This window comes from Calypte anna, chromosome 26 (genome assembly GCF_003957555.1).
Source record: "Calypte anna isolate BGI_N300 chromosome 26, bCalAnn1_v1.p, whole genome shotgun sequence".
NCBI lineage: Eukaryota > Metazoa > Chordata > Aves > Apodiformes > Trochilidae > Calypte > Calypte anna.
This window is the reverse complement of record NC_044271.1, coordinates 4,891,444-4,904,632: the sequence shown is the minus strand read 5'-3', so window position 1 is coordinate 4,904,632 and position 13,189 is coordinate 4,891,444. Positions and strand designations below refer to the sequence as shown.

General features: G+C 50.1%; 1 protein-coding gene across 9 annotated transcripts in view; it reads left to right on the top strand.

Annotated features, from left to right (window-relative positions):
- Positions 1 to 10,127, top strand: part of ATP2B4 (ATPase plasma membrane Ca2+ transporting 4) — a 48,297-nt gene extending 38,170 nt beyond the window's left edge. For 4 of the 9 annotated variants that reach the window (XM_030465593.1, XM_030465595.1, XM_030465590.1 and 1 more), the window contains 3 exons: positions 275 to 457; positions 2,515 to 2,604; positions 6,598 to 10,127. In XM_030465593.1, coding sequence (XP_030321453.1) covers positions 275 to 457; positions 2,515 to 2,604; positions 6,598 to 6,903 — 579 coding nt within the window. In that variant the 3' untranslated portion in view covers positions 6,904 to 10,127. Of the gene's footprint in view, positions 1 to 274; positions 458 to 2,514; positions 2,708 to 6,597 lie in introns of all 9 variants that reach the window. The other 5 variants (XM_030465597.1, XM_030465599.1, XM_030465598.1 and 2 more) reach the window with 3 other exon arrangements.
- The last annotated feature ends 3,062 nt before the right edge of the window (positions 10,128 to 13,189 follow it).

The window sequence follows — 13,189 nt, the reverse complement described above, 5'->3', positions numbered from 1 at the left end:
TTTCCCTTCATGCTGCCCAAATTCTCCCCGGTATTTATCCAAGACAGTTTGGGAAGGGGGGAATGCTCCATCCCAGCACCACACATGTCGGCACTGGGGAGAGGAGCTTCCTGATCTGCTCATTCCCACCCTGTGGGAATCCCACCCTGTGGGCACATCCACGTTCTTGGCTGAGTCCTTGGCAGAAATGTTCCCTTTGGTCAAGGCTGGTGGTGGGCCCTGTGCTCCCAGAGCCTGCAGGCTAAGGACCTGCCCTTTCCCTGCCTCTCCCCAGGTTATCTGCACTGTCCCAACCAGCCATCTGAAGTTCCTGAAGGAAGCTGGGCACGGCATCACCAAGGAGGAGATCCCAGAGGAGGAGCTGCCTGAAGACGTGGATGAGATCGACCACGCTGAGATGGAGCTGCGGCGTGGGCAGATCCTGTGGTTCAGGGGTCTCAACAGGATACAGACACAGGTACTGTGGGGCAGAGGGTGTGGTGGGGGGTCTTCCTTCTCTCTCTCTTTTTTTCTCTTTCTTTCTCTCCAGGGGCTCTGTCTGGACAGAGGCGATTGCTGCTGCTGGGAGGATTCCAGCACCTCCCGACTCAGACTTCTCCCACCACCTGTGCCTTTGGGGCTCTGCTCTGGTTGGGGAACCAGCACAGACCTGGCTGTCAGGGACAGCTCGGGGCTGGGGGGATGCTCTGGTTTGGTGCCTGAGGCCAGGCTGGTCTGCAGGAACCTGGTGAGGTGCTGGTGGGCACCTGGCACAGCAGAGCAGAGGGCTCAGAAGCTGTAGGAAAGCCATGCAGGAGCTCCTGCCTGGAGCTCTTGGCCTCACAGTGCACAAGGGGAGGAAAACCTCTCTGCTAGTATGGTTTTTACATCAGCTGTTTCTCCCTGACTCAGTTTTTTTTCCTGAAAAAGTGAGGGTTTTTTCCCTCTGGACTGCTGGCTATGAAGGGCAGGGAGAGTTCCCTGCAGCAAGGTCTCAGCCCGTTGTCTTTCCTCCAGACCTGGGCAGAGCTGCCCCATGGAGGAAAGCTGTAGGTCCCCAGTGTCCCCTGGAGCTCAGGGCTCCTGTATTACCCTTTGTTCCTCCTCCTTTGGTCCTCCAGCAAATGGAGATAACCAAAAGGGGCCAGACACAGGGGCTGGAGCAAGCACAGGAGCTGTGTTGTGCTGTTTGAGCCTTGCTTCACCTCTTGAGGTGTTGCCTTGATGGTTTCAAGGTGAGGTTCAGCCTTGGGCTCTCTGGGGGACCCAACACAGCACTGGTGGCTGGTACTGCAGGTCCAAACTGCTGGCTTAAGCTGGCTTATTCCCATTAAAGATTTCCTGGGAACAGTGGGCTGGTTTGGAAGCAGCCCAGATGTGGTGGAGGTCTGGTAGGGAGGACCAGCTGGGCATGCTGTGCCCAGAGCCTCCAAGATACCTGCTTACTGCCATGGTGGGCCTGGGTGGAAATGGGGTCTTGAAGCATGAACAATGCACATCCTGGAGCCTCTTCAGTGGCTCCTTTCCTAGCTGGGTAGCTCTGCACATTGAGCAGAGCAGTCAGCAGATCCAACCCAAGCGTTTTGGGGGGGTTCTGTCCAAAGTCCCCGTGTCTTAAGTGAGAGGACACTGCTCTTCCCTGTGGAGCAGCCTGGTGCACTGGGAAACAGAGAATCCCTCCATGGAGGGAGAGTGAACTCCAGTGTGTAAAATACCTCCAGGGTGATCTGGAGCTGCACATGGGTCTGGAGGGGGTGTCCCTTCCCAAGGAGCCCTGCAGCCAAAGGCAAGCACACTGGGGCAGCCTGGGGTTGTGTGCCCTGCCAGCAGGCTGCCTGGCAAGGGGACAATGACAATCTGGCTGCAAAGTGCCTGGGAAGCCACGATGGCTCCCAGCTGCTGCTCCAGCCTTGGTGCACATCCACAGAGCAGCTGTGCCCCATCACCAGTGCTGGGGCTTCCTTTCTGCATCCCTGCCTCCACTCCTGAGCCCTGTGCTGAGCTGTGATCCCAGGAGAGTGGCTGAGACATCTTCCACCAGAGCTGGCTGCCGTGGGAGCTGTGGGGCTGTGGTGTGTCCCAGGATTCAGCTCCATACCCACCCCATGGGGCTGAGGGGCCACAAACCCTTTCCCAGTGCAGTTTTCTGGGCCGGCTGCCAGCTTACACCTCTGCCCACCCTCTCTCTCTCTCTCTCTGCTCCTCCTGCAGATTGTTGGGATAACCCAAGGTGTTTCCTCTGTTGTTCCCTCCCACCACAGATGCTTTCTTGGTGGTGGGATAAACCCTCAGGTGCCCGAGCAGGGCAGAGGCTGCACCTTTCCTCTGCTCCCAGAAACATCAGCCGAGCCCAGTGTGGGTCTGCAGGAGCGTGGGGTGGTGGGTGGCTCTCTCCTCCCTCCTTCCCACCTCTCCCTCCTCTTTCTTCCTTCCTCTCCATGCGTGTCTGCCCGACTTCCCTGCTCCCCTCCATCCCTGACCCCTCTCCCTGTCTCTGGCCGGGGTGATGCTATCTCACTCTCTGGTTCTTTGCAGATGGACGTAGTTTACACATTCCAGACCGGCGCCTCCTCTTTGCAGGGAGCCCTCAGGAGACAGCCTTCCATCGTGAGCCAGCACCACGATGTAAAAAATGTTTCTAGCCCAACCCATGTAGCTCTTTCCTCCGTCAATTCCACTCCCACCACTTCTGCTGTTGCTGCTGCTGCTGCATCTCCTCCTGTGGGCAGTGAGTGATAGTCTATTACAATGCATGACTTCTAATAACCACAGAGAGCACCTGCACCAACCTAACCCAGCCTGTTCTCTCTCCCTCTAAACCTTGACTGCCACACTCATTTCCCAAATGAAGGATGGGGTGGGAGAGTTAAAAAAAAAAAAAAATTTTATGCTGTTGCATCTTTAACAAGTTTATCATACTTTCTGGTCCTTCCCTCCCCACTCCTCGTTTGTTGCTTCTTCCATTTTCATCTCTTCTCCTTTGCAGGACTGATGTGTGAGTCCCTACCCGAGGGGCGCAAAAATTGGCAATTCTTGTTCAAACAACTGTGTATTCATGAGCAACTCAAAGCATTGCTATGGAAAGGGCACACAGAGCCCCAAACCTGCCTTTTCTTTCTGCTGCAGTTCTGCCCAGCCCCAGGACAGCCCAGGAGGGCAGGGCTGGGCAGAGGCATTGCTTTACCACAGCTGGAAAACTGTTTGAAGGCAGAGTGGCCACTCAGAAACCTTCCCACAGTTTGTGTGCTGCTGGGGTCAGCTGCAGTGATGGGGCTGCCTGGACGCTCTCTGCCTTTTGCACATGTATGAGAAAAGGGTTGTTTGCTCCTGCCTTGGTTTGGGAGCATGGGCAGAGCAGCCAATTCCCAAAGCTCAGCTGACACCTTGGAGCTGCTCACCTGCAGTTCAGCCCTGTTAGTTTGGAGCTGGCTTGTAAGCAAGCAGCCTCCTTTGGTCAGGAACTTGCATGCTGTGAGGGGCAGAGCTGAGTGAACCCCCACATGGAGAGAACCTTTGGGGCTCTGTCTGTCCCCTGTCCCAGCTGGAGCACCATTGCCCTGTAGCAGTGGCTCCTGGTGGCCAGCTTGTCCTGCAGACATTGGTTTGCAGTGTATGCAGAAGTTCTGTGCATGCAAACAGAGAATCATAGAATCATAGGGGTTAGAAGGGACCTCGAAAGATCATCTAGTCCAACCCCCCCTGCCAGAGCAGGGCCACCTAGAGTACATCGTGCAGGAACGTGTCCAAGCGGGTTTTGAATGTCTCCAGTGAAGGAGACTCCACGACCCCCCTGGGCAGCCTGTTCCAGGGCTCTGTCACCCTTACAGTAAAAAAATTTTTTCGAATATTCAACTTGAACCTCCTGTGCTCCAGGAGAGACATGCTCTCCAGAGAGAGATGAAAGGTGCTGAACATCAGTGGCAAAGCTGGACCCTGGGCCTGGCCGTGGGTTTCCTGAGCAAAGAAATTTCCTGAGCAAAGCAAAGCCCTCCCTGGTGAAGTGCCCCTCTCTGTGTTCATTGTGAGCTGCACACAAGGGCTTGTTGAGCACAGGAGTGTGATTTCTCTCTGCAGGGCTGTGCCAGGCTGTGAGTAGGTAGTGTATCCTTCCCAGATAATTGGGCTTTTTTATTGCTCAGTCATTTTCCTTCTTCGCCTCTTATTAAAGAAATACCCTGGGTGACTTTTTGAATAACTTTCAGTCTCTACTGTTTAGGCACTGTGGGGGAGAAGAGAGAATTTTGGATAATTTTGTTTTCTCTCTATTTAGCCGACACTGATGCTTGCATTTTACTTTGTTTAACCCCAATGTTTCTGAAGCAGCACAGCTGCCTCTGTTCCTGACTGTACCACCCAGACTTTCTGATCGGAGGAGAACCTGCTCAGAGGGCTCCCAGGGTAGTGGGCTTGGGTGGAGAAGACCAAAATGCAGGTTTTCTTGCAGTCTGTGGATGAAATGTTCTCCCCAGTTTGCAACAAGGAAGTAGATAACTTGGATAGTTTGTGCCCTTCCAGGCAGCAAACAACTTGAGCAGAAGCTAACCCGGGTCACTGAGTCTTCCCTCTCTTTTCTGCCCAGACTTTCCTGTTTCCCTCTGCTGCTTCCCTCCCCTCTCTCTCAAAGCCTCAATTCCCTCCTTTACAGATTTATGGTCTCCCTCTCTCTTCACTTCTGTGGGATGAGTTCTCCAGGGCTGGACCTCTGCAGCTGTGTCAGGGAGATGGAGGAGAGAGAGGTCTTGGGAATGCCCCTCAGGAGCTGCTGTGCAGAGCTGCTCTGGGGGGTTTCCCTGGTTTGAGGGAGGGGGGCAAAGCCATGCAGGGGTCAATGCTGGAGCTGACTCCATGCAGAAGGTGTCAATGGGAGCAGTGGGGTTTGCCCAGCACCTCGAGGTGCTGCAGTGATGGTGTGAAGTGAGAAGGAGCTCCAAGCTTGGAGGTGATGCCAGTTGTGAAGGTTTCTGGTGAGAGGAGGCGTGAGCCTGACTACAGGCAGGAAGGGCTTTTGGCTTGGTGGGGGAGGAAATGAGTTTTGTTGGCAGTGCCTGGCTCATTCAAAACATTTCCTTGTTCTTTATTCCTTTGAGAAGTGAACAGTTGAATTAATTTCACAGCAGCTGTTGACAGAGGTGGTTAAGTCAAAGTAAGAAAATCTGAGGAAAGCTGCAGAAGTTTACTGGTAGAGCTGAAGGGAGTGCTGTGACTCACTCACCACTGCTTGAGATGCTGGGGCAGGAAAGGCTTCTGTGAAGCTGCTCCTACCTCTGAGCTTGTTTTAGGCTGACTTGGGGCACCTCCAGCTGCTCAGTTTGCTGGCTCTGCTTCGAAAGCCCACATATTGCTGTACTCTTCTTCAGTTCATGCTGTGTGACATTTCCTGAGTGATTATAGCCCCGAATCACCCCCAAGAGCTGGGTGCACATCTTGGTTGCCTCTCACCTCTAGGGTGGAGAGGTTTGCTGTATTCCCACGGAGCTGCCACTTGCTGCCCCTTCCTGCACTGGACCTGATGTTTGTCACCTATCCAACTGAACAACTTGGATTCAAGGGAGGGTGAGAGCTGGAAGGGCTTCCAGGCTGAATTTCCAGAGAACTGGAGGGAGCAGTGAATCCTCCTTCCAGGCTTGTTTCCAGACATCTCCCTTCCAGTGTGATGGGGGTGGCAGAGCCATTCCCTGGTTGTCCAAACCAGGCTCTGGATCTCCTACTTGGGACACGTTGAGCCTGGCTTTGTGATGCTGGCAGCCCTGTGGGCGTTGCAGGAGTGGTGTGGCCAGGCTTGCTAGCAAAGTTTGGGATTGTTTCTCGTGCAGAGTATCCAAAAGGATCAGCTGCATTTGGAAACCTCTGGGTCCTCTTCAGCATGTTGGTGTAGGGAAGGATCCAGAGCCCAGGATCCCAGGTGGCAGCTTTGTGGGCAGACTGGCACAGATCTGGCTTCCTTCTTGCATGTTGAGCTGGGTCCAGTTTTCCTGCTCATGGCATCCCCTTGGACCTACTGCTTCACGTGGGCTTGAAAAGTTTGTGACACCTTTTTAAAGTCCAGTCCTGTCTGTAGGTCTAAAGATGAAACAACAAACACACACATTGCTCCCACAGTACAGTTTTTTTGCCTTGAAGTGAACCCACTGTTTGTCTAACCCACCTCTCTTTTGAGTTGTAGTTCCACTTTTTTTGTCCTCGTTTACGCACACAGACCCGCGTGCACACCCATAATGACAACTAATGCATTTTGGCTTCCATTCATTTGGAGTGATCTGGTCTTGGTTTGATTTGGGGTTTGTTGGTTTGTTGTTTGTTTGGGGGGTGTTTTGTTTTTGGTTTTTTTGAGCTGTTTTTCGTGTCTTTTCTTGCAGCTTCTGAAGTCGCCCCATAGTCGGTTGATTCCCCATCACACACCCAGTGCCTGAGTCTGATCCATGTTGGTCCTCTTAGTCCACCATAAACCTCTCATTTTGACTTAGCTGTCTGTTCAGTGGTGGTGACTGTTGTTGTTGTTGTTGTGCTTTTTGTTCTACGGTGTCTTTTATTTTTACTTTTCTCCTGGGAGTTCTGACCCTCCAGAGCCACTACTAACCCCTCTTTTATTTCTCCCCCACCCTCCTGGCCTCCTGGCAGATCAAAGTGGTGAATGCGTTCCGTAGCTCCTTGTATGAAGGCCTTGAGAAACCTGAATCCAGAAGCTCCATCCATAACTTCATGACTCACCCAGAGTTCATCCTGGAGGAAGATGAGCCTCGAACACCATTCCTTGATGGCGCTGAAGACGACCCTGAGACTGACGGACTCAAAAAGCAAGGTGGGGGTACCTTGGGTGGATCTACATCCCTCAACAGAAATAACAATGCAGTGGACAGCAATCAAGCTGAGGTCACCATCCCGGAGCCTGAAAGCCCCTTACACAGCTTGGAGACATCAGTTTGACCTTAAACTTTGAACACCCCCCTCCTTCTCCTCCTCCACCACCTTCGTCCCTCGCTCTGTGTGATGTTGGCACCAGTAACTGATCACACACTGAGGTCACTTCGTGTCAAACTGCTCATATGTATATCATTTGGATGGTTTGTTTTTTGGGGGTTGATTTTTGTTTTGTTGGGGTTTTTTTCATTTTTGTTTTGTTGTTTTGGGTTGGTTTTTTGTCTTGGTTTTTTTTTTACCTTTATTTAGCAGTGGGAACCAGAGTACCACGATGCTGGATGTTGGGAGAGAGGCTAAGCCAAAATTCTGCATCTCCATCCCTAATTTTCAGTGGTACTCACCCAAATGAAGCAGCCAGGTTATTTCCTCTCCAAGAGTTGGGCTCCATGCATCTGTTGGTGGTTTTCACTATGGGAAAAAACTGCATGTCTAACAAAAGTTCAAAATGTTGTAGTCTCACATGGATGCACTCAGCCCGAGGGCCAGGGTGCACTGATGACTTGATTAATTTTTTTTTTTTTTCCCCACTTGTGGTTTTAGGGTTTTCTTCTCATTTTGGGGGTTGTTCTTTGCTTGTGGGATTTGCCCCCCAGCTTCTTCACAGGGGGAAGTGGGGGAGTTAACACTTGAGTGTGAAAATTTTAAAATAAACAACAAAAAACCCAGCTAGGGGGCAAGGTGTTTACTCACAGATTGATTAGATACAGGGATGTACACCAGTCTTCCACCCTGAAAAATGGTACCAAGCCTTTACAGTTCCTCCTCTGTGTCTGCACACACTTTTCTCTCTGTTTCCAAAGCAGCAGCAATTGGTAGACAAAGAAACGAAGGTGACTTGGCTGTGACCTTGCTGGATGTAAAAAATTCTGATTTTTTTTCTACAAAGCAAGGTGGAGGTGAAAGTGGAAGGATTAGTGAAGAAAAACTGTATGGTTGTGAGAAACAGAGCTTCTTTCTGGAGAAACTTAAGAGATGGCATCTCCTCTGCTCTTAGTGAGCAGCCTTGAAACTCTTAGGGGGAGGGAAAAGGTTTAATGCCTTCTGCCAGCAGGAGCAGAGAAACTTGTGCCCATTCTGATTTGCCTGGTGGTTTGAATAATCCTTCAGCCTTGGAGGAACCCCAGGGCCTGTGCCAGCTGTGCTCACCAGCTCTGCATCTTGCTACCAAAGCACGAGCAGCTGGATGGAGAACAAGCATCAGGTTATTGGCAGAGCAGTGGGGAGGAACCAGGTTGTCTCTTTAGCTGGTGAAAGGGGAAGGCTCTGGAGCCCTTGATTTCTGGTGCACTTCTGGAGCTGGTTTGCCAGTGGAGGCAGAAGTGGCAGGTTGGTTGGTTAGTTGGTTGGCTGGCTGCAGCTCTTCCAGAGAAGATGCTCCATGGAGGTTTTGTCTGACTTGCTGCTTTTTTGAAGGCTGTCTGCACCCTGTGTGTCCTGTCTCACCTCAGTCTCGTAATCATTAGGTGAGAGTCCTGGTTGGTTTTTTTTTTTTCCCCTGGTGTCCTGAACCAGCTGGCTCTGAAGTGCCCCTCTTGGGAAGCCCTGGGACAGAGCAGGAGGCAGGAGGTTGCTTGGCTTGGGCTCTGTTTGTCCTCCATGGGCTGATGCACCCCTGGGTGCTGACCCCAGGCAGACAGGGCTGGAGGAACCTTTGCTGCCTTCTCTTCTTTGTCTCCTTTGGAAGCAGAGAGAACCTGGCTGCAGCTGGCTGTACAGCATCCTCATCTTTGCCCATCTCAGCCCTGGAAGCAGAGAGGTTCTGGCCAGAGGGTGGGCTTGGCTGGTTTCTTCTTTTCCTTTCTTTCCTTTTTTTTTCTTTTTATTTTTGAAGAACGCACAGCAGAATCTCCCGTGCCTTCTCCAAGCACTGCCTGCAGCACCTCCTGCCACACCAGGACCCAGTACTTTTGCCAAGAAACAAGTGTTCCTTAAATGACAACAAAGCAAACCAAGTGTCTTTGTTTTGTTTCCAGCCCAGCATCTGCCTCCTCCCTTCCTTGGGGTGGGAGGGATGAGGTGGCCCCGTTCCTTCTCCCAGGTCTCCTGCCTCGCTGCTGGGCTCCATACACTGCCAAAACCAAGAAGAAATTGCCACCACTGCCCATCTCAATTATAAATTGGGTGTCAAACCCCCTGCCCCTGCAGTCAAACCCATCCCTGCCCTCCCCCTTCCTTCCCCAGCTGGGAAAAAAAAAGAAAAAAAAAAATTCAGGCAGGCCCAGGGAGTGGTGGTGGGTTTTTTGGGTGTTCTCCATAACGGGAAAGACAAAAAGGGGAAGAGGGTTGTGGGGTTTGGTTCTGTACTAAAGGTGACATTGCTGAAAAGATCACTTTTTCTATTTTAAATACTTGCAAAAAAAAAAAAAAAAAAGGAATGGAAATACAGTGTTCTTACAGGCTTACATGAATATTTATTAATATGTTCAGGGGACACACACTTTTTTTTTTTGCTTTTGATATTTTTTTAATACCTCAGACCTGTTTTAAGCATTAAAAAGAAAAAAAAAAAAGGACTTAAACCAATGAAAACTTAACTAAAAGCCAACTTTGGAGGCTCTCAAAGCCACTCCCAGAAATCTGTGACTGGCAGGTTGCCACAAGGGTCTTGGTCATTCTTTAGTTGATCTATTTTTGTTGTTCTAGTTTCCATAGTAGGAGGGGGAGAAATAATTATATATAAATATTATGCAAAAAAAATTTAAAAAAAAATATATAGTTTTCTTTAGATCAGAAACTGATATTTTTACGTCAGCCATATGTATTTTGTTTAAAGAAAAAAAAATAAAATAAAGAAATGGGGAGTCCCACGTCTGCCACGACGTGTGGCTGTGTGAGGGCAGGTGACAGGGACAGGGAATGAAGATAAAAAATTCAGTGTGTCAGCACTGGGATGCCAATCAGCTCCCTTTTCTCTGAGCAGCCATCTTTCTACCAGTGTTAGTTGGATGACACAAATGGTGGGGTTGTTTTTTTATATAAATTACATGGGTCTGGCTGGTTAAGTCAAGTAGAAATGTTTATTGTGCATACATCTTTTCTGTATTTTTTTTTTCTGTTTAGTTTCAGTGATATACTGGCAGCAGCTGACTATTGGGTTAAGTTATTTGAGGACTTTTTTACAAAAGGGGTGGGGGAGATTGGTGCTCTGTGCTGAAAGGCATGGTCGGCGGCCTGAACTTCTGGGGACTCTCTGCAACATGCCTTGAAAAAAAACCACAAAAAAACACACACACAAAAAAAAAACAACCAAGGGGGAGATACATATTTTTATTTTTATTTCTTGCTTGGTTTGAACTGCCACAAGTGTGCACGGGGGAGAGTGCCATGCCAGCCAGGAACTGAAGTCATCCCCTGTAAGCTGTGTGAACTTGCCTTGGAATGCTTTGTCATTAAACCACTCTGAAGGGCATTTTGTATCCAGTTCTTAATGAGGTTAAGAACTTAATGAGGGTAGGGTCTCTGGTGGTGTTTTTTCTGTTAAATAAATTGGCAGATTGGTACCAAAGACATTACACCACATCCAGTGTGCATTGCTGACCAGGCATTTTGAGGCATTTGCATTAGGTGAGGAGGTTTCCTTTGGTTTGCACAGGGGTTATGCTTCATTTTCAAAGGTTTTGTGCAATAAGCTTTGAGGAGAATTTTGAAACAATCTCAAGAAGGAAAAAAACTAAACCAAATTTTAGCATGGGCAGCCTCTGGCTTTCCCCAGCTGAGGAGCAGATGTCCTGGAGTGCTCAACCCCTTCAGAAATGCTTCTCGGGGTGACACAACGTCGGGGTGAGGGGAAAAAACCCCATCCCTAAACCAGGGGGGGGGCATCTCTCCCCCCCACACTCCTGTTGCCCTCTGTGACTGCAGGGACCAAGGACCTCAAAGAAGAGTCCCTGCAGGCTTTTGTACCTCTTGGGGAAAGGACAAGTGTTACCTGCCTGCCATCTCTCCTCACTGCTGGCTCCAGCTCCTATGAGTTCATCAGCCCCTGGAGCACCCACCCCCCCCAAAACCCCCTCCTGCAGCCCCAGGTTGTGTGTGGGGGGGGTCCTGCTCTCCTCTCACCTGTCCCCAAGTGAGGTTGTGGGACAAAGCCAGTGTGTGTTGTGGCACCTGGCTGATCTTCTCCAGCATCTCTCTGCCAAGGCTGTCCCCCTGAGCTCTGGCTGTCCTGCCTCTGCTATCCTCCTGAAAAACAAATAAAATAATAATAAAAAAAAAATAAAAAAAAGCAAAACACTTTTCATTCAGCAAAGCCCATGGCTAAAACTGCCTTTAGTTTATTTCCTCCCCTTAAATAAATATATATATATACAGTATTAAAGCAACATTTGTGTGTGTATATATATTTATCCAATGCTCTCACAACAAAACTTTCTTTTCAAGAGGGCACGCAGATCTGAGTTCTTCTTTTCCAGTAACTAAGTATAACAAGCACTGGTATTTTTGTATAAAAACAGAAAAATACAAAACAAAAGACTGAATATTATGTGATATGCATGACATTAAAAAAAAAAAATGGTGGTTTCAAAGCAATATGTACCCTGGTGTGTTTGCCATATCCTAGAGTCCAGCTTAAAGTGCACCTGATCTGTATTGCATTTTGATATTAATCTCTATGTACAATGTTTTGCATGTAATTTATATGGTTCTTGGGAGAAAAAACAAAAATTTGAATGATTTGTCAGCTGGCTTCTTCTAAGAAAATAAGATTCCAAGCAGAGATAATACTCAAAGTGGAAGTGGATGAGTGGTTGAGGGTTGGAAAGGGGGGTACAGAGCAACAAAACAAAGTGTGCTGGGGGTGGGGGAGAAGGGTCCTGGTTTTGAATCAATAAAGCTTTGGCTGTTGAGCAGAAACAATGCACAAGTGCATCCAGAGAATAAAATGTGCCCACATGTAACTGTGATGTGCTCAGTGTGTCCACCAGCTTCTGAAACCAATCCTCCTCCCCTCCAAGTGCTGGATGAACAGTTGGGTTTCCTCTTGGAACCAGCTGGAGTGTGACAGGGGGGGATCTGCAGGGGGGAAAGAGGGATGGGGATCAAAAAGCAACCCTAGTGCTCCAAACACCCCCTTTAGTGGGAGGGTTGTGTCTCCTGCTGCTGAGGGGCAGGGGCTGGCTGGTGGCAGCCACCACTTTGTCACAAGGATGGCTTCTTCCATTGGCAAGCAAAGTCCAGAACTGGGCCATCCAAACCAGAATCCATGGGTTCTGTGGCAAGCTGCCCCAAAGCAAAGATCCTCCCTTGTCCCAGGGTGTCTGCAGTGCCTCTAAGGTGATGCATGATGGAGGTTGTGATCTTCATCTCCTGGGCTCTGGCTTTGTCCTGCCTCTCTCCAGAGATTATTTGGCTTCCACAGAGGCACTTTGACAAAGATAACAGGAAATAAAAGCACCTACCTTCTGAAAAACTCCCATTCCCCAGCAGGTTGATTGCACTGGAGCTGTTGAATCCTCCCTGGCTTTGGTGGAGGAGCTGTTGGCTTCTCTGTCTGTAGGAACTCCAGGGCCATGATGAGAGAGATTTGGGTGAGATTGGCAGGGGGAAAGCTCAATCTGCAACCTCTCATATGAGTCTCTGCCCTTGGGAGATGATGGCAGGGCAGCTGTGAAAGCTCCTCTGCTGCCTCACCCTCTTTCCTGCTTTCTGGGGGAGGCGTCTGCACTGACACTGGCCTCCAACTTTTCATTAAACAGAAGAGCCACAACTTCTTCCTTCTTTTTATGAACCTCGTCCGGGCTGGATGCAAAGAGAGAAACAAAGCACAGGACTTGGCACTCGATTACCGGGGGCAATGGCTGAGCCAGTGCCATGGTGGGGCTGCCCCAAACGCTGCTCCTGTGCCTGTAAATCACTGCTGGAGGGACAAGCAGGGGACAGGAGGGCACTGGCATGCTGGGTGAAGGAGGAAAGAAGAAAAAAGAGGCAGATTCACCTTTGCCATCTGCCACGAAGCCTCTGCAGGCTCTGACAAGGAGATGGCGGCTCCCAGAGCTCCCCAGCCAGGCCCAGCCCTCCCTCCCGGGGCTCCACAGCAACCTCAGGGGTCCCAAGCCCCCCAAGCCTGCCTCTTCGGGATACCAAGTTCAAAAAAACCCCCAAACATAAATCAGTTCTCGGCTGGGAAAGCAAAACCCTGGGACAGGGAGCAAGGAAGGGCACAGCCCGCTGAGGGCATGAGGCCTGGAACCATGGAAGAGAAGGCACAGCCCTTGACAGGACGGGGAGCTCACGGCACCCCAGCCGAGGCGGTGGTGACTGGGAAGGGGACGCTCTCCTGTCTGCCCCACAT